Source organism: Buceros rhinoceros, unplaced genomic scaffold, assembly GCF_000710305.1.
Source record: "Buceros rhinoceros silvestris isolate BGI_N320 unplaced genomic scaffold, ASM71030v1 scaffold260, whole genome shotgun sequence".
In the NCBI taxonomy this organism is placed as follows: domain Eukaryota; kingdom Metazoa; phylum Chordata; class Aves; order Bucerotiformes; family Bucerotidae; genus Buceros; species Buceros rhinoceros.
This window is the reverse complement of record NW_010391088.1, coordinates 42,964-64,392: the sequence shown is the minus strand read 5'-3', so window position 1 is coordinate 64,392 and position 21,429 is coordinate 42,964. Positions and strand designations below refer to the sequence as shown.

At 46.4% G+C, this 21,429-nt stretch overlaps 1 protein-coding gene across 1 annotated transcript in view; it reads right to left on the bottom strand.

Moving 5' to 3' along the window:
• The window catches only part of ULK1 (unc-51 like autophagy activating kinase 1), a gene marked incomplete at its 5' end in the record, with an annotated part of 77,765 nt that overhangs the window by 13,377 nt on the left and 42,959 nt on the right, over window positions 1-21,429 (bottom strand). Inside the window, 10 exon segments of the mRNA XM_010139937.1 lie at window positions 1-3; window positions 5-80; window positions 642-725; window positions 1,521-1,672; window positions 5,128-5,253; window positions 9,223-9,312; window positions 9,646-9,706; window positions 10,974-11,136; window positions 13,217-13,305; window positions 19,696-19,746. The exon segment at window positions 1-3 is cut by the window's left edge and continues 178 nt beyond it. Coding sequence (XP_010138239.1) covers window positions 1-3; window positions 5-80; window positions 642-725; window positions 1,521-1,672; window positions 5,128-5,253; window positions 9,223-9,312; window positions 9,646-9,706; window positions 10,974-11,136; window positions 13,217-13,305; window positions 19,696-19,746 — 895 coding nt within the window.

Here is a 21,429-nt window from a genome sequence, read left to right as displayed (position 1 = left end):
GGAATGCAAATCTGACAGGTTGGGAGCACTGTGGAGCCGGGAGCCCATCCCTCGAGGAGACTGTTCAGGCGCCGAGGAACCTGGAAGGCCCAGAGTGACAGATCACATCATTTGCTGGTTCTAACACAGAAAGGCAGCCTGATGCCAGGATCTGCTGCTAACACACGGACAGATCAAAACCTTCAGTGGATGGCTAAGGATGGCACTCTGATTAGTGGCCCAAAACTGCTAGGCCTGCTCGGGTTTTAACTCTACAGGAAGAGGAGATGTGAGCAACAGGGAAACAGAAGTGCAGCTTCTGTCCTTCATTGCAGCCCTTACAGAGAAAGGGACCCTGACTGTCACTGCTCAGGAGAAAGAAATCACACATCACGCAGGCCACTTGGCAGAGGTTTTGAGATGCTTTTCCTTCATTCAATCAGTTGACATCAAAGTGCCAAATTCAGGTTTCTGTGACACTGGAAGATGCTGGCTGACAGGATGCAAATGGATCAACCCCAACTCCCACCAGCACACAGAACTCCTGGCTGCCCACGCCTCAAGAGAAGCTGCTGAGGGAACATGCCCAGCCTTGAATGCCCTGAGATTATGGTTCTGACCGCATCCATAGGGATAATGAAGGAAGGTAAGCACCAACGCACCAGCAACAGGAATCCGGCTTCTCACTTCTGCTCCAGTAGAAGATGGGATAACAGTCTGACTGGGCTGCTCTGGGATTGTTCCAACTTCGAGGGAACACAATAAAAAAAAAGTCTAATCAGTATTAAGTTTTCACAGGCAACAACACCACGATGCACCAGCTGTTTTCTGGAAAGATGCTGGTTCTCTCTTCCATCTTCCCAATCCTAGCTGTGTAGTGAAAAGATCAGCTCCTGCAAAAGCAGGAGAAAACCCCTCTGTCTGGTGTATAGCACGTTTGAGTCTGACTTTGCAATGATGCTAATTACAGAGGAATAGGATATGAATATTCTGCATTTCCCCACCAGCAGAGACTAAAAAGTACAGGATTGGAGACACCAGGGATATAGAAGAGCTAGTTACATCAGAGTCCGCTTCTTTATAGAAAACAGCAAATTGCTTCAGTTGCACACTCAGATTTTCCTTATTCCTTTCCACTTGAATTGCTTGTTAGCATCTGGATCAGGGTACCCGATGCTCAGAGGCTGCTTTTCAGTTTGAACAGTGAAGGTCAAGCCCTTCCAAAGCTGGTCAGAATTTTGCTCTGGTAATAACTGGTTTCCATTTTTTCTCCCTCCAGCCAGAACCAGTAAAAAGATGCTTCTCAGAGGGCAGCAAAGTGTCTGGTGCAGACACCAACAAGAAGCTTGCCTCTCCTGGGGCTTATAGGTGTTTCTCTCTATTTTACTGAAGCCAAAACACTTGTCAAATAATGTACTGAGAAGAGCCACGGGAAGACAACAATGAGAACTCCCTATTACCTGGCAGCTACAGCTGGTCACACGCTTCCTCATTACAGGAGAGATTTTATTAGGGCAGCAGCGTGCCAGTTGACATCTTACCTTGGGGTGATGGCGTAAACGGCTTGGCACCGCCAAAGGAGAGCTTTCTAGAGCTGGGCACAGATCCATGCTCTCCAGGATAAGGAGGGGAAGCACCAGTTTTAGGAAAACCAAGAGGACTTGTACTGCTAGACCTCCGGACCGCACCAGACCTTAGAGGAAACAACAGCAGCACACGTGTTACCCAAGGCGCAGTAAAGAAGAGTGAGGAGAACAGTATCACCAGACACACGCAGCTGCTTCCACAGAAGTGGAGCTTCATGTCAGTTTATTCTAGATCAAAACCCCACTCTTCTAGGACTACACCAGTACAGATTAAGATGATAATCCTTGTTCTAAAGAGTTTCAATCCAAAAAAAATTTTGCAAAACAAATGAAAAGAACAAATGAGATTAGTTTAGCTGTAAGCAGGAAAGCCTGTCATTTTGCAAAAGTCATTTTTAGATGCTTTCAGGTATCTAAATTTAACCTGAACAAGACAGAATTTCCTATCTTGCCACATCCAAGGTGTTTATCTTAGGCAGTGTCTTCCGAAAGCCCTGAGATGGCGTTATTCAAGTGTCTCTCCTGCGCTGAGCCACTCGCTCCTGTGTCAGAGCAGCCGTTTAGGTTGAAAGCTCCGTGAGCGCAGGTCGTATGACACAGAGGTAAGCGGTGCCCAAGACACCGCTCGGCAACAGAGCTTTGACTCGAATCAGAAGCTACAGAGCAACACAAAGCAGTGAGCAGCTGTCAGATCTGAAATGGTTCAGGACTACCCAAAGGAATTTCTCAGTCAGAACTGCCTGGGCTCCAGACTAACTCCTTGTGAAGCCTCACCTTAGGGAGTTAAAACTAGTTTGTACAGCCCACAGAAGCAGGAACTTCAAGTATAACCCAGCTGCTAAAGTGAAACAAAACAGGAAACGAGACTAGTGGGAAAGTGAGTCCAGCCACACCACCACTCTGAGATGGGATTATGCCTCGGTATTCGGATGTTTTCACCACTCGTTAAGAACACACAGCCTAAGCTCTGTGTACTGAAATGCCATTCTGCCCCTGCAAGCTCCTTCACCATTACACTCCTCGATATGAGGAAACAGTCTTTTCATCACACCCTTCATTCCACTCTCAATTTGGAAACATTTTTTCTCTCGTTAAGAGAACATAGGTGGTTTTCTGGACAGGAGGCAATGAATACACTGAAAAAAACCCCTCCGTGCTCAAGCCACTGAAACATGCCATCACCAAGGTATCCTGTGTGGTTTCCCAATGATGCTGCATTAAACTGTCCACACGTATCTGACCAGGAGGAACAAAGGCACGTGGGTTTCAGCAGTGCAAGCAGGGCTAGCTACACTACCCAGGAACGGCAAGGTCAGCCTGATGAACTGGCTGCACGGCTACTCTACAACACTAACAGGTGTATGCTTTACTTTATGCCTTGTTTCAGAAAATGATAATAATTTAAAAAACCCATTTCAATAGCTGAGATATAAGAATTCGATCCGCCACCCTCCCACCCTGCTTTTCAATGTGTTACTGTATCTCAGCCAAATGAATCCATGCTATATTCACATGCTTGGAAAAAAAGGAAATCCTTTAAAATTTTAACCTAAAAAATCCCTTCTCTAGAATCAAGGTGCCCAGCCCTGAAGTAAAATGAATACACTCAAGGAAACAGACACCTGGCAAGGTGAAAAGATGTTCAGTGGCAGAAAGTATCGCTCCCCCGTGTTTTTAACTCTCCAGAATATGAGCCACCCAGAAGGCTGAATATTATCTATCAAGAACTTGCAGAAAAAAAACACCAGCTGCCTGTTGCTGCTGAAAGATGTGGAATATCAAATGCCATCCTACAAGACACGGGATAAGCAAGGGAGCAGACGAGCAGGACAGGTGATGTGGCCAAAAGTACGCACACATAATTACCACCACGGCAAGCAATATATCTGTCCACAAACAAGCTATGTTACAGAGGCGTGCACCAGCCAATCCGGTGACAGCGGCTGTTTTTTCAGAAACAGGAGTGTATGTCAAGGTTTGTGGCCAAATGACTTGCACTGGGCTGCAATGGCCTATTTGATACACCTGATGGAAAAGTGGAATCACATACTAAACGCTTGATGGCGATTTCTCCTTCCATTCCCAAAGGGGGTCTGTGGAATTTGCTGATTAGAGGAAGTGATGGCCAGGGATAAACATGGCTTCCTGGGTCAGAAGAAAACATGACGCCAGAGATTGAGAAGATGCTAAAGGCAGAGGCTGACACATCCCGATTGTGTCCATTCCTTGAGTTCCTCTGCAGGGATGATGCTAATCTCGTCATTACACAGTGCTGACTAAACGGAGCAAAACACGATAGTTTGATCCCTGACTGGGAGCTGCAGGCTGTGAACCTGAACTCAGCGGCCCGTCACTAGGCTTGGGATAGGCACGGTGTGCCAAGCTGCATCCTCCGCACCGTCTCCAGAGCTCTCGCTTTATTTGTCATGTGGCTATCCAGGACTCTCTGAGTTCCAACTCTAATGGGGCCAAAGGTTTTGCTGTAAAAAACACAAGGCACGTAGGAAACAGGAAGGAGCTTACCACAAAACCTGCCACACACTCAAAGAAGTGAACGTAGAATAGCACTAAAGTAAAACTGGCACAAAACAATCTCTCTGTTGAGCCTTTATTAATATCAACATATCCTGTCTCTGCTTCTGGGTCCACTTTGAATAAGCCTTATCCTGAATTAGGCTGGCTGAAGCCCAAACTTAGGCTGACAGAGGTATTGCCCTACTTCTGAAATCTAGACTTAAACTAATCCACATACCAAGGCAACTCATCCAAAAAAGGACGTGACGCCTCACAGGCACTTCTGTTGGATTACCTCTGCTGTCCAAAACCTCTAAGATTCTGTACGAGTCTCCTTCCAATCAGTCTGTGACCTGGGCTGCTGCTGTCAACCCAGATCTCAAACCTGTAAGAACCCGCAATTGTACATGAGAAGAGGCAGAAGCCCTGTGTATCTTGGAGGTACAAGGCGTTACCACTGAACTCGCTGTCCGGCTGAAGGCACCCAGGTCTTCCTGACTGCTCTCAGAAAACATGCTCTGCCTCACAGGCACAAATTGCTCATGATTTAATCAGTCCTGGCTGCCTAACCACATTAATATGCAACTCGTGTAAGACCCATCATCTATGGCGTGACTAGCTACAGGAACTAATTATGGTAAAGTCAGGGAAGTTTTGCAGCCCCATCCATTTTAGTTGTTCATCTCAACTTTTTCCTTTCATAAAGGTATCTGCCAGATGGCTGGTTCTCTGCTTGGACACCCAAACCATAGCTGCAACGGGAAAAGCTATCAGACTCAGCAGGGCTCAGCCTGCACTGGAAGTTGACAGGAGCAGACTTGCATACACGCACACAGATAAAATTTACAGTACTTGGTAACAAACAAATCTTATCATCACTACAAAAAGGCCCCAAAACTATGTCAGCACATACCACACTCAAACCCATCACGCAGGGACTGTTTTAGAGGTGCAGAGGACAAACTGTGAAGCTGTTTTACAACCCTCAAGCTGTAACAGCAGAGCCCCTGCGCTGATGCTGCCCCCTCCTCCCAGCCCCAGCGCTTACCGCGGAGAGGTGTATGGATTGGGAGACTGCAGGTTCTGCTCAATCCGCCGGTAGTTGTGAATTTGTGTTGGGACCGGAATGGGCACTGACTGTCCGTACTTGCTGCTAGAAAACTGACCCGGCCGGCTGTTGAAAGGAGACACACAAAGAAAGCCTCTCGTTAGGGGTGGGCCTTCAGCCAGGTAATTGGAGGTTTTATCTTCGTAAAGCAACCATCCACAGGGAGCGTCCCCTTGGCTGCTCTTGGGCTGTGGGTTTATACCGGGGGACTGTTCAAAGTCCTATCAAAGGGAAGCGGCACCACACACCTCCTGAAAACAGGCACCTTTCTTCCAGCACAGTTCCCACCCACAGGCTGAAGTTAAAACACACACCCAAGCGCACCACTCCCTCCAGGAAAACTGGAGCCCTGCTATTTCAGGCCACAACTGGCCTAGTTTCCAGCAGCTCAGATCCACAGCCAAGGAGCACATCATTGAACAGGGGCTAAACAGTCGTGGCTCACAAAGGACGCCAACAAAGATTCTGCTGCCAAGCGCTACTTGTGATTCACAGAGGCACTGCTGCAGCAATGGCATCTCCACGGAAGTCTCAGGACGCCACAAAGAGAATACAAGCTCCTGGTGTATATCAGAGTATTTGCAAATTAACTACTGGGTGGAGAAGGCAACTCAGAATAAATGTGGGGGACCGGAGCTGGTATCTATATACCCATCAAGGTCAGCTAGAATATCACACACACAAAATGGGATGGGCCCCTTTGCAAACTTAAGACATCTTTCTAGTTCCATCCAAGCAGGTTCGTCAGCTCACATCTGATATCTGTTCCCCTGGGTGGTGGTTTTCCCTGCTACTCTTAGCCTGCACACACGCCATACATAAACTATGCAAACACCACATTTAACTCAGCAGGCACCTGAAGTCTTTTCCCAAAGGCTCCAGAATTCTAGGATTAATTGCCACGACAATGCTCTTTACAACTGCCAACACTACGTGCAGGGATGCTGCACAATTACAGAAAGATCTTATTGGTAATGAAGGGTTCTGCACCTTCCTTGTGGTCAGTCGAGGACACACACCTGCGTCTGCCCCTGAGAAGGAGGAAGCATCACTTCTTCAGGTCTAACACCCAGAGTGAAGTGTTTTACATAAGTTGAGCTATTTAATTCAGCAAGAATATACAGGTGTGCGCAGGGGAAAAGAGAAGAGCTTGTGACTTATTTGGCAGTTCAAAGCATCCCATTACTAGAATTTCTTTTTTAGGAAAGGTCAGTAGTACTCTGTGGTTTACAGCAGCAGTGTTGAACAGAGATGACCTGCAGGAATGTGTCTGCAGATCTCCCTACTGTGCACAGGAAGATGCTTCTTCATGACAAGAGATCTTTCATCAAGGCTGAAAGATCAAAAAGTGATTCCAATTTCTTTGTTCCTCTCTCAACAGGTTTACTCCTTTAAGTTCTACATGCTTTTCCTTGGGTGCTCTTATTTCTGCTCAGAGAACAGACTCGAGCAGAATCTTAATTCGATGTTTGTCCCTAAAAGACAGCATGGAACCCTTGATGCTTCACTGACATACAATAAAACAAAAGTGTTCAAGGCTTCTGATTGCTCAGCAGAAAAGTGAGGCTTTGCTGTCTCTGCCTTCCACCAGTGGTGTCAAGAGAGACACAAAGCGAACTGAGCTTTAACCAAGAAATCTGAGGGTTCACATCAAACTTTGTACATATCCTGACTTTCAACATACATTTCAAACACTGCCTTTTCCATCTGGTCAAAATTCCTTGGAAGAATAGAAGTTCTTAGGTGAAAGAATCCTCCCTCTCCAAGAATTGTATCAATTCCTCATAGGAGCCAGGTTTCTCCACAAGGTGCAAAAGAAAGCATTCGAATGAGGCGACATATACTAAACCTGCCAATTGGCCTCAAGCCTTGAAGACTACAGTTGACCATGAACTTGCAGAGACCAAGAGATAAAGCTGGGACAGGGAGTTTAATTACTTGGCAGAAATTAAAAGCTCTTTGAAAACAGTATTAAATCCACTACTGTGGGATACATCCAAGGAAGTACCTTTCATTAGACTTACTAAGCATCTTCAACAAGGAAGTGTTTTAAAAAAAAAAGATAACTATCAGAATATTTTAATTCTGCCTAGTCCTCACCCTCTTAGTTAAGAACAAAGAGATCTGCTCTAGAGCGTACCATGACATCCTGAGGAAAACCCATTGCTGGCCGCTCTAACATAGCCTTTGCTTTCTGTCCTAGTTGGACTGCATCCAGCATTGCTTGCTAGCCTAGAGCCACACACAAAAGGGAGAACTGCTGCTTGTGAGTGAGCAAAGACAGAGGGAGAGAAAATCAGGAGTCCTCTATGCCAGCAAAGCCAAGTGCTGAAGCAACAGGCCTCATGACATCTAGAGTGAAGGGCACTGAAACCCGTGTTAACAGAAAGTTCACACCTGGGTGGCACCAGTCCAAAGCACCTTCAGGGGACAGATCAAAGATCATGCTTTACACTCCGCATTCAGAGTGACTGCTCTGATCTTTCATTACTTATGTCTTATTCCCCATCCCGGACAGGGTAGGAAGTAACTCTTCGGTGTTTTTTCAAAGCAGATAGAAAAGTGGGAAGTAGCACTAGAGGGTTTGGCATCTGCTCCACAGATCACAGCCACGGGCATCAACTTGCCACCTTGTGATCCAGTAGAACATGATGAGCCCAGTTTAGTGAAGACTGAACAGTAGGCAGCATTTGCAGTCCGCTTTCATGAATTTCCACTCATTGCTGTCCAGAAACAAGGCCAAATCCGTTAATAAAGACTGATCTCCAGAATGCAAAGGAATCAGTTTAGGAATAAGCCATTAAAAAGCTTAGCAGGTGATGGCATAAGCAGCCTTATGCAATTAAACTCCACACCGTGGTACGTGCTTACCAATTAATCTGATCACGTCAGCAAGGCTTTGAGCTATATTCTTTAAATCTGTGTACTTCAAGGCTATGTTTTGTTGTTTTCTGGGCTCCATTTATGTGACGAGTGTGTTCAACACATAGCCTGGGACTACATTTTCTTCTTAAGGAAGATTTTAGGGTCATCCATCTCTCACCTTCAACTGTCCTCCCCCAGCAGGTGCCATATTGATGGAATAGAAGATGAAAGGTGTCCTGCCTCTCCAGCAGGCAAGAACAAGATGGGGAAAGCACGTGCCCTAAAGCTTCAAGCCCGTGTAAGATAAGCACGTGCCCTAAAGCTTCAAGCTCCAGTGGGATCACCTTCCAGTGGGACACAGCACCAGTGGAATCACCTTCCAGGGACCACTAACATCCTCTGAACATAAATGTGTCTGGAGGCACTGGCAGTACTGGGAAGCTGGTGCTGTTGTGCGTGGGCGGCTGTCACCTATGACATTTCTGAACACCAAAGCTGAGCTTAGAGCAACTGGTTTGGATGGAACTAAACCCATGACCACGCTTGTTTGTACTTGTTCCCCCTACTCCCGCACCCTCCGTTACTAAAGGGGGCCATGGCAGCAGCATTACTTTATACAGACACAGTGCGACGAGCTGTTTGGAGCTTCAGGCAAACTGCAAACAGCTAAGCAGGCCCAGATCTGTCCTTCAACAGCAAGGACAGATGAGCAACACTCCTCCACGTTTGCCTATCGCCTGCCCAGTAATTCAAGCCCATGGTAGTTTCAGCCTTGGCTGAAGCATTTAGAAGCTAGGTCTTCAGCTGGAACACTCACCACCTCTGCAGGCTGAGCACAGAGCGGATGAGTAGCACATACAGGCCAGTGGAGTACATTTGCTTCCTGCAAGAGAATAATCCCTGGCCCCCAAGGGAAGAGTTAATTTCAGCTCTACTGCATTCTCTCCCGGCCCCTCCTGAGGGCCAGAAGAGGGAGAGACAAGCTCTGTAGCTGGGACTGATCAGTGCCCAAGGCTGGGAAGTTTTTCTGGGTGTTTCTTGCTACTCTTTAATTAAAGGAGAGATGTGGATCTTGCTCAGCACACCAACATCTGTAAAATGCCCTCTTGGAAGCCAATGGGTGTTCAATTAATCAATGTTTCCTAGTCACCAGTGAACAGTCTTTCTTACCTGGATGGGCTGGGAGAACTGCTGTATGGAGGTGAAGGAGACGGTGTCCTTCCCTGGCTTTCCAAGCCTGCTGAAGTCACCAGGGAACTCCTAAAGAATGACAAAAAGAACCCAGCTGTTCAGGCCTGGGAACCAACCCTGCTCCCTCCACTACAAAGCACAGCAACAGAGCTGAGTCTGCCCAGCACCCTCTGGGGAGTCTAGTCCTAAGAGCCCTGGGGACTGTCATGCTGCCCCAGGTACACTCTGGTATTCAGGTGCCACATGCTGATGATCAAACTGAAAATGGTCAGAACTGTCAGGTGACAGTTATCCCTGAAACAAAAGGTAACTCAGCAACACCTTCCCTCCCAGTCACCAGAAGTCCCTAATGCACCAGATGCTCCAGTGGCTAAACAATTCCGGATGCCTTGGTGATCTTACCCGCTGTACATCAGGCTGTCCTGGATTGGCTTCCCTCCTGCAGCCTCAGCAGTTAAATCCCCTGAGGAACAAGGAACTGCAGAAACACATTAATTCAAGATCATTTTCTTAAAAATCATTTTATATTCAGATCAACTGAGATTTGGGGTAAAATTTCCAGCTCTCCAAGACCTGCTGAGTTGCTTTCTGAAGTCAGAATTTTGCAAAATACATGTGGGCTGAAGCTGATGTATATGCTGCTAATCCTTATAGCCCAAAGTTTTAGGAAAATTAGGGTGAAAGTAAGTCCCTTTGGAAGGAGGGCAAAACCTGACAGATTCATTTGGGGCAACAAGTATATGCCCACTTGGTGCAACCACTAGTTACTGTGCAAAAAGACAGTGGGGTGTGTTGCATGTAGGGCTTCGAAACACCCGTGTCCTAAGCAGCAAAAATCCAGGGCAGCCAAATGAGCTGGCAGCTGGATGCGCAACACAGGGGAGTTCGCGCCTTTGCCAAAACACCTGAACACCGGAAACATGACCAGCACAAGGCAAGTGTATACTGGTCCAATCACTGTTCCCAGGAAAAATAGGAGCAACACTGAGCTCTTCTTCATCATAAGGACTGCACAGCAGCGACCTTTCACAGATTCCAGTTCTACCCCTCCAAATTCCCGTTTTTATACAAGTAGTGCAACTGTGAAAGGACGGAGCACAGCATTTATCTCTAAGTTCCAACTCAGCAAAGCATCTCACAGAAGGTTGAGGTTGAATGATGTCCTTCTGCTGGGTGAGGAAGAACTCGTCCACGGGCATACTTAGGCATGTGGCTGAACTGGGGCCCTGGCTCTACGTACATACATATTTTCAAGAAATTCCTATCGAAGTATAAACATACAGAGGTGCTAAAGTGAAATTCAAAGTGTTTAAAGAAAAATCCAACATCTTTTAGGTTTTCAAGTGTAAAATCAGCTTGATAGCTGAAATCCTGTCCTGGACTGTGATGCTGAGCGAAACTGAGGACAGGATGACATGGATAGGGCTTCTGTGAGAGAAAGACATTTCCCTGTGAGCCTGCTTATCTTCTTTTCCAGTTGGATTGCCAGGTTCAATCTCTTATTGAGGTCTCTGAGTAATCTTCACTCTCAAATCCTATCTTTGAAGGTAATTACAAAATACCCTTTGAAAGTAGCCAGCGAGACAGATGTATCAGCCAGCCTGGGAACAAAACCATTCCTGTTACTCAGTCCAGACAGGTTTAATTGCTCTTTCAACTTTCTAGTAACTGTCCTTAACATCCACAGCCCCCTCCGCTTAGAACATCAGCTTTTCCAGAAGCCACCTTACTTGAGAACGGTGCTGGGACCATAACGAAGTCATCTGTGTCACAAGAGGAGTTCTTACTGCTGCTTCCAGCAGAGTCCTTAGATCCGTGCAGAAAGCCGGGGGAATCCTGGGTGGGGGATGCCAGCGCCTTCTCTTGCAGCTGCTGCTGCATCTCTCCAAGGGACTGCTAATTCAAGGAGAACATAAACACTAGTTTCAGCATAGCTACTTCTTCATTCTGCTTGATCCTTTAAGCTGAGCTGTACAAGGCCGCAAACAACAGTTTGCTGATAAACCAGCACTGACAGTTTGTCAGAAGCAGCTGTTTAGTTTACAGAAAAGGAACAGGCTTTTGCATCCGTGTCAGAACAGCACATCTTTTGTTACACGAGATACTACCAGCATGTCTGATGCTTCCCAGATAAGAAGAAAACAACAACAAAAAAAATATCACTTGAGGTATGGCATCCGTCTGCTAAGGCTTTCTGGATCAACCATGCATTTTCTACCAACGCAATTTAGTACGGCTGTGAAACAGAGAAGAGCTTTCAGAGATGATTTTGGTTGTTCTTTTGGGTTATGTTTTTTTGTTTTTCTCTTCAGCATTAAGTATCTGGTATCTACTTGCACTTTTGCAGTAAGCAGCACTCAGGAATGTGTACAAAAGTGCCCCTGCACTTTAAGGACAGCTCTGCTTTATTGTAGTGCTAACAAGGAGCTAAAGGCAGGCCTGAAGGAGGCTAAGCATTCAACAGATGAACACCTCAGCCATCAGAGGCAGGACAGACCCTAAAAAGTCCCATTTTTCTGTCTCCTTCAGCCAAACAACGAATATCCCCATAATCCTCGTGTTTTGCAGACAGATGGAGGAGGCCAGAGGGTTTAAGAAAGCTTTAAGACAGCTGAACTGTCCATGGAGTAGATCACAATCTTTCTCAGCCTAAAAATCCATTAGGATAAAAGCTTGAATCAGCTTTCACTTGGGTCTTATTAAGACCTTGTTCACCCTCCGAAGACTCTGCTGCTGTACAGGTGGGGACTGACTCTTACTTCACGTGCAGTACATACTAGCAGAGGGAGCAGCCATCAAAACTGTCTCTTTTCCACCCAACCTCCTAGCTCTGCCCTGCAGACGTGGCATTTTTCACATGCTGGGTCAGCACTCCTCCATCAGGAAAACTTCAAAATGCAGAGTGGGACCAGTGCAGTACACTTCTAACATGGGAACCCCTCCCCGTCTGGCCACAAGTCTGTACCATTCCCAAGCTTCCCAAACTAGGAGGGCTCAGGGGAGAGAATCCAATTTTCACACTGTCTGCCCATTCCTGGAGTCGTATGGTCAGGAGAGCCTTAGCCAAGGTAGGGCTGCAGGGGGGAAGAAGCTCTTGGGATACAGTTATGAAACATTCAGAGGACAGCAGATCTCTCCTCTCTGCCAGCCCACATCACAAGCACCTACGTCAACTTCTGAGAGGGCCCATCAGCCTTTCCCACACCAGGCTGAGACTCCTTGGCCCAGGAAAACTCAGAGAACAAAGTAAAAAGGCAATAATGGCAAGGAGGAAAAACTTCCATCCTTCTCCTTTCCCCTACCCATCACACCACCAGCATTCCTGAGTTCATAGTCAAAAGACAGCTTTCACCAAGAGCCTCCAAAAACAAGCTCTCAGTTCAGTGAGCTGCAGGAATGTCACAGTTAATGTTCTGCCCTCTGGAAACATTTTCCTCTTTTCAGGTAACCAGAGAGAAAAACCGTCAGTTCAGATCATCTCGCAGAAGAACACCGGACTGTGGCAGGTCTGGTTTGAGCAAACAGCTTTGCTGAATGTCCCTCTGTGGCGCCTGGGAATGCTGGTCGGCAAGGAGCAGGGTCACTTTACAAAGGAGGGTGGATATGCTGTCAAGCTGCAGAGACTTTGCTTGAAAACACAGAACTTACGGCCAAGTAAGCAGTGCTATACCCTGAATTAGTGACTGCTTGCTGATTCCAAGGAGCTTTCTGTCTCTGCCAAGACATCATAAAGGCTTTTCATATAATAGGCAATAGCAAATTGAAAGGTTTCTTGTGGACAGAAGACAACCTTCAGGATCCAAACTCTAAACAGACTAGAGAAGACACTGAACTAGCCAGAACTAAAGCGTTCAGTGACTTGCACCAGAAGACAGCAAAGGCAGAGACCGTTTCCAAGAAAAAAGCAGGGAGAGCATTATAAATAAGCAGGGAGGTCATTAACACAATATAGCATCTTCTGGGCTATACTTACAGGAGGTGATGCCAGGTGGGAAGTAGAAGAGCTGCTGGAGGAACTACCGGAGCCTGAGCTGGGATAGGAAGGCATTGGCACGGAAGCAGCTAAAACCAGCAAAAGACAAAACACAAAGAAGTTGTCAGACCAAGATCAATCAATCATAAAAGGTCTTTTTCATCTTTTCCTATCAGGTTTATCTCATGTACTACCATGTATGTTGTCTACCAGATACGGTCAATTAAAGGAGGACAAAAGAGCAACTAGCATTCTGCTCCTTGCATGATTCACAGCCATCCACTCCACACTTTCACAGCTACAGCTCTTGGGGAGGAAGGTCTCAGGACACAGGACCAAGGTCAGATATCCACTCTACAGCTGACCTACACCAATAGCAAGATGGTTTCTGTCCTAAAGAGCCTCCAAAGCATCCTTGCAAAAGAAGGGAAAGATAAATAGACAAGCCAAAGGTAACACCAGCTCTTTAAAGGGCTTTCAAGTATCCAGTGGTTCAAATTTCCCAGTCCACGCACACAAGACTGAATAGTGCACAAGCATCCCAACATCCCCGCTTCAAAGCGGCTCCAAGTCAGATTTTACTCTGCAACCACACTGTTATTTGAATGACTTGAGACAGAGATCAGAGGCAACGAATGCTTAAGTGAGGAGAGGAACACTTTGCTTCTCTTCCATTGTGCTGCTAGAGAATTAGCACCTTGTATCAGGTTTCTGCCTTTACAGGATCTGTACTAATGACTCCATACTTAATACAGGGAAGGTTAATGACACCTAGATGAATAATACTTCTGTTTGAAGTAAAACTACCTCTCATTAATCACATTAGATACTACAAAGTACTCACTCTTCAACTGGCTAGAAAAATGAAAGTCCACCTCTCGACAATTAACTTTTGAAACAGTGTTCTAATGATAAAAGAATCACAAAATATGCCTTTTAAAGAAACACTTTAATTGCACAGTCTATCAAAAAAGGTTAAAGGATGACTGGAACAGTGTCTCCCAGCACAAAGAGAGCAATCACTTAAATGCTGAATTGCTCTGACTGACAGAGATGTAACAAGATCCAACAGCAGGAAAACAAAGCCAATGAAGTTTAGACTTAAAACACCCGTTTTAATGTTAAGTAATCAACTGCTGTTAACAGTTTAACCAGGGTCACAGTGATCTTCTCCACCCTTTGCTATCATTAACCTCTTTAGCAAAACATTCTGGTTTTGTTGAAGTTATTCTGAAAACAGAGATCAATTCAGCAGAGTGCTGGGGCTTGTGCAGTAGGAAGCCCTGGTGGGATGGCAGCATGGGGCCTGTGTGCAGTGACACACACACCCCCCCACACCCCTTTTTCTCCTGTGTCAGACCATACCGGCAGTGCTCACTCTGCCAGTGTTCTGAGAGTTAGGTCCAAAATGGAATAAATCTTCCAAAGCCGGGGCAGAGGCTGCTTTTCAGCCTTTGCATCCGTTGCCCCTTGCTGGGCCGTGCTGTGAGAACACACTGCCCAGGCTCTGCTGAAGGAAGGGGGATTGTGGACAACGAGTATTCTGGGAGGTCGGTCAGGGGCTTGGCAGGGAGAGCCACACTGCCCGCACCCCACACACTCTGCAAGCACAGCTGGTTCCCGCTCCCCACGCTCAGGGAACACACACAGAGGTCTGAGAACTCGCTTGTGAAATGGAGAGCTCTGTCCTGCCTATGCCACACTGCTTTTGATCTCCACGATCTCCTCAGGGAGCCTGCAGAGCGATCTCTACACCCTCCCTAAGCATCTAATACCAGAAACCTAAAAGGGGAGAAAAACATCTCCCCATTTTTTTCCTGCCACGTGTTACAGAACAATTCACCCTTGTACAGACAGAACTTCCTACTATGGGAAGGCACTTCTGAGTGATTTCTGAATCCACACGTGCCTGCTGCAAGACTTGCATCACCGTTCATTTTTCCTGGAATTAGTATTTTTGTTAGAGTCATTTCAGTTCTCTCTCAAGGTCCCCTTCTGCTCTATTTTGGTTCTGTGTCTATTATTGATTTAAACCTGGCTGGAATTGAGACTTTTCTATTTTTGTCTCTTTGCTTTGGACAGCTTTCCATTAATCTAGGAAGGAAGACAAGCAGGCAGACTTTGCCACTATCACCCAAAACTCAAGTTAAAACTATCTGCATGAAGCACACCTTTAAACACAGCCTCTATTAATCATTGTTCCTATTTAAAACCAAACCCTGTCAGCTCCCCAAATTCACACTGTAATGCTGTGAGGTCCAACTCAAAAGATTCTGACACTAAAACCAGACTTTCATGCATGCAGAACCACAAGGTTTGGCTCTGACAAACCCTCTCTGACCACCTCATCCCTGTTGGTGCATTTTTCAGCGTCAGCCACACAGGATAGCTTGAAAGCAGGATGCTTGCTTCCATCTCCTCCTCAATCCAGGCACTCCCAGTTTAAAATTAAAAAGGGTGCAAACACTTGGCTCGTCATGTTTTCAGCCCAAGTCTGAATGCAGGGATTGTTAACATGGACTGAGGCCCCCACCCAAATCCAGAAATTGCTGGATTGTAATGTAAATAAGTCTGTTTTCATAATTGTCCTCTCCAACTTGTTCCAGCAACAAAACAGTCATCCTGTCCGTTGCGTAACCAGTGCCAACTGGTTTCAAAATGGGAGAGCTGGGAGCCATAAAGGCAAGCCTATGCTCCAGCTGTGTGGATCTTGATTCTGGATCCTACACCTGCAAAAATCCCTTCTGACAAGTCATCCATACCAGGGGCTCAATTGTCCTAAAAATATCCGAGCCTTAAGCGTCATATAAAAATCTTTATTTGGGATCTGAGTTTTACCCACATTGGAGAGATGCATTTTTGTGATTTTCTGGATTCAATTAAAACCAGTCATCAAAAAGTTATTTAAATTGCAATCTCTGACAAGGCATTAGTTTGAGCGCAAAAAACTGAGAGGACTTGCCCAAGGAATACGCTGCTTTTAAGAGTTTAAAAGTTTGCACCATTAAAATCTTCTATATGCAGAAGTCATGACCATTTTTGCTAGTTTTTACCCGAGTATTTTAGGTACAACGCGATTATAGAGATGGTAAAAGTCAAGTTAAGCCTGACAGATATTCCTGACGCTGCACCACCGTACACCTCTGAACCGTGACCGCTCCTGTTTCACGCTCAACTCACAGCGAAGGAGGTACCAGCTTTTCATACATTAAAGGCAGGAGCAAAAAAGGCTCCAAAATACTCTGCACAGGTACCAATTACAACGTGTTTACTGAGAGAAGACCTGCACAGGCGTCTAATTATGCCTCCTCCTGTGTTATTACTGTAACGCACTGCCCCACACCGTATGCTGATCAGATCTGGCTACAGACAGATGACATTCCGACTAGACACAGTATTTTAAAGACTTTATTAATTTTTTTTTAAACACATCTAAGGTACATGCTTAGTCACAGTACAAAACACACAATATAAAATAAAATATAAACAAACAAAAGGATAAAGTACCAGTTTTAGTTAAAGCCCAAGACCCTGAACCTGCTCTCCAGGCTAAAGCCTGCGGCAAACAGAGCTTCGCAGTACAGTCTGGATGGCAGCAGACTCGGGTACTTGCTTCACTAAAGGAGTAAGAGGAGGAGGAACGTGAAGACAACCACCCCTTGGACCGTAGAAGAGAGGATGAGCTTGTCAGAAATGCCATATTTAAATATTTTTGACTGAAATGTTGATTTTGCTGAGGTATCTTGGAAAACACACAAATTGATTTAAACGAGGGGGATCCCTCGCCTTTAGCAACTTCAAAATTCTCCACGTAGAATTATCCACACTTGAGGATTCCCCAGTTTTCCAGAATTGCAAAATTATATTTAAGAATTCTTCAAAATTAATGATTGTGTGACCAGAGCTGGACCAGTCTTGAAAGGGTTCAGGAGCCTGGGTGATGTGTTCAGTTCTGCGTGCTGGTGGCAGCTCTCCCAACCTGCCCTTGCCACCTGAAGGCAGATTTGTCTGCAGGGGTATGGAGACCACCACACTCTGCTCAGACTGCAGAGGAAGTGTTTCACCTGAGACTTGATTTGGGACCTAAATGGATGTGCAGTTGTGTGCATCTGCGGTGCCTGGAAGGTCCTTTAGGCAAAGGCTGCACAGTGAGTCCCTGAGCTTAGCTGAGGTCTCGGTGCATTCATCACACAGGCACAGATGCTGGTATAGATCATCCAACAAACTCTTCCGAGATAAACTTGCATGCTCGAAAGTGAGCGACTTAGTCCCACCCGACTGAAGTCAGTCATAGCCCAATTATCAGCTCCAAGGAGAATAAAGCCACGAAGGCACGCTGTTCCTCCCCACAGTTCCCCACCGCAGGCCTGAGGACTAATTCAGTCTGGGCACAAGCATCATGATTCAGATGCAGTCGTACGTCTTCTCTTCAATACTTCCTACACTCATGATGTTGAGCCACATGATAACATGAAGTAGCACAATAAACTTCTGGACTCGCCACAGTGCTGCACGCAAAGCCAGGGCAGCTAGCCCCTGAGCAACTGCAACCTTGCTGAGTCACCTTCTTCAGCTAGACCTGTGCACGTGTTAAACACGTTACCACGTTAGGCAGCATTCCATCCAGCTCAGCTGAGTGTTTTCTTACTGAGATCACCATAGCCCAGTCCTTCGCTATCAAAAGGACCACCAATCCCACATGCAGCCTTTCTCATCCAGGCTCTTCACTGCACTTCCCAGAGGCCTCATCCATCACTGCCATCTGGCAGGAGCAGAGACCTCCACAGCAGACTACCAGAAACATCTTCGCTAGCATATTTCTGTGCACAACTTGAAGACCTCCAGCAACAGGGAGATATTTCTCTCCATATCTTTTCAAAACCAGTAGTGGTCTTTCCTGCCTGCAGAGGACTCCAGGCTCTGGATATGTGCACGGAGGCAAGGACCAGCAGGGCAGCAGAGAGGTCTGGAGCTCATACAGTCCTTACCTGCCTGTAAAGGCGCTATTTTTCTTGGGCCTTGACCCCACACCACTAACTGTGGCGCAGCTGGGGGCAAAGGCTGAGCTACAGTCCCCTCCCCATAATGGTGCCTTTGGTTTCTGCACAGCAAATGAGCAGAAGTTGGAAACTGAGGCCAAGTCAGGAGAACCCTCTTGTGTTCGCAGGGGGTTTTCTGTTCCACTGGCCAACAAAGCAACGGAACTGCTGGAGGCAGGAGATGAGCTGGTGGGCATGCAAGAACGTCCTGAGAGGGAAGTCTTCTGCCCGCAGGGGGATCGGACTTTGAAGAGCTTTTCCCACTTAGCAGTGGTATAGCAGCTGCTGAGAGCTGAGCTGGCTTAGGAGCAGTCCTGCCCAGGCAGAGTCCTTTCCTGCCTGCAGAACAGTCCTGTTTTCCAGGACTCGCCCCACATCTTGCTGGTGCAGATGGAGATAGGGGCCTGGCTGGCTTGCAAGCTCCCTTAAACCAGAAGCGTCTTTTCTTGCCCACAGGACGGTCACCTGAGTACACAGTTAAAATCTGTATCAGGACCAACTGACAAGTCCTGCTCTGGAACCAGAAAAGCAAGGCTGTCACAAGTGATGTGCACAGCAGACAAGGGGCATCCACCCACGGCACACATGTGAGAGGGGCTCCATGTTCAGAGAGCATTGGATGTGCTTCCTCCAAGACTTCCAGCTTTGCACTGGACACCCCAAATCAGTCACTGATGAAAATTCTTGCCTCCATCATTTACTCAGGCGATTAAAGGCCTAGGCTGATCTTTCCAGAAAGAGACAACCATACACAATCCCACTATACCACGTCTCTTGGCCAGAGGCCTATTATATCCTATCTGCTAGAAACAATTCTGAATTGTTTCCCACGGAAAAGAAACCTCTGAATCATACCTAGTACACGTGGCTGGAAATTCTCACAAGTTTTCAATCAAAAGAGGAAAGAAAGTGAGAACTGGCCAGTTCTCACAGAGCATCCACATTTAACCCTCCTAAACAAGGCTTATCAAGAATTTGGAGGTAAATGCTGGAACAAGATTTGGTGTCCAGAGCCTGCCATTTTGCAGAGCCAACCTAAGGTACCACCGGGCAGGCAGGAGCCAGAGTGCCAGTATCCACTATCCGCTATTCTGAATTGTCCTGCAGATGTGGATGAAAAGCAAAATCATGCTGCATAATCCTGTTTACCTACAAGCATCCCTGCTGGCCAAGCACTTCACACAAAGCAGATGAATACACTTCAAAGCTACATTTCCTTCTGCTTTAGGTTTCTAAATAGCCGCCCTAATCATCCCTTTGAAGATAACTCAGCAAAATTAAATACATTTTGATGTCAAAATCTGGACATGACACTGTAATAAACACTGAATCCCTGCTTAAATAACTAAAACACAAAGCAGTCTTTCTTTCCTTTTGGATTAGCGGGAAAAAGTTGTGTCATGGTTCAAAAAGAGTTGTAATCAAAAATGCAACACTTACATTTTTTCATAGAGGCACTTGCATCCAAGAACGGGTGATGGAAAAATTCATCTGAAAAAAGAAATCAAGAGCAATGACTCAGTGAAAGGAAATGACTGTAAGAAGTTTACAAAGTAGTTAAAGCATAGCAAGCTACGGTAATTGTCACTGATTTTTCCATGCAATCCAGTCCAGCGTGGAGGCTGACTGACCGCGGTTGTATATAGTAGGGGTCAAGAATGCAGACTGGGACTGGACACAGGAACTACGCATACAGAAAACGGATGGGAAATTATGTGGATCCGGAGGTTGCTACATCAGTGTATATATATAAAAAAACCAAAACACAGTAGCTCTTCTGCTACCAGCCATCTATGCAAAATCATCTGGGGGCGAGGCAGAGAAGGGAAATCAGCCAGGGCAATTATGTGAATGAAGAAAGGGAGGGGCAAAAAACCCCAGAAGCTTTGCCAAAAGCACAGCCAAAGGACAAGAGGATTTTATACCTTGGGACTCGCCACCAGTACTAATGGACCTTCCTTCCCAACAGGGCACTAAAGAACTTAGTAAGGGTTTGCTGCAAGCTACAACCCTGGGCTGCTGGGGAGAATACACTAAATTAATTGTTACTTCTCCTCTGTCTTGCAACAGCACTTACACTTGTAGGAACTGGAATCAGTTATTGAAGGCCAGATAGCATGACTGTGTCGAAACCAGCATGGCCACATCTGTGCAGTGCATCAAAAGCTCTTATCTGCCAGAAGCGAGACATCCTAAGGCACAAAGCAGCACTAAAAGACAACGCTGATCAGGATGGCAAGTCACCCTAATGGAAGGTAACCAGGAGCTATATTAAGCACACTGTGATTAACTCCTCTTCCACAGAAGAGGAATGATGGACGAAAGGACTTCCACCACGTGATCTTCCATCACACAGAGACCCAAAACCATTGTGCAGAAGGCAGAAACGCATTTTCTAACAGGCCACCACAGCCCGACAGCCCAGAACTCCTTCCTTTCACAGCAGAAAACTGCTGCTTTCTCCACTCATTACAGATGATAGCCTGCAGATCCAGGCCAAGCAGAGCTTCTCTCCTGGCTTCCTGCAGACCCTGCACATGTTTCTCTCCTCACAAGTAGCCCCACTCCTGCCTCCTTGTCTATGATCCACTGCAGCTCTCTGCCAGAGCTCTATCACAATCAGCAGCTCGGCCTTTCAGGAGCATTAGTCATGGATCAACACTGATTATTTGGCTAACTGCAGGCAGTTCAACTTGTTTTCCCAGCACAGATTTCCTGTTGCAACACCCAAGGTTTACAAACTTCTGCTTTCTGTAAACAGCTCCTCTTTGGTCAGTGAGCTTTCCAGAAAGCAGCAACTAGGATTTTTGTTCATCTGCTTTTTTTAAAACTTAAACAATGCCCATCTCCCCAGCCTGTCCTTGCCACTGCCATGCCAGGGTCCTGCAGCCAGAGTGCACTGGTCTGGAGCTTAGCACAACAGAAAAGATGGAAGTCTCTGGCAGCAAAATCTCAGATTAGATCTGCTGTGGATGGAGAACATCCCTACCTCGTTGGGAGCTGCTCAGCTGCTGGAGTTTCCTGCTCCTTCGCCAACCTGCTCCTCCAGAGGGTATCATCCCTCAGCTGAGCTCATTCAGCTGGGGTGGAAGTGATGATTTCATTCACTTCTCCCCCTCCAAACTGTTTAATAGCTGTGCTTGCAAAGCAAAATTTAAACAACCCTGCTTGCAA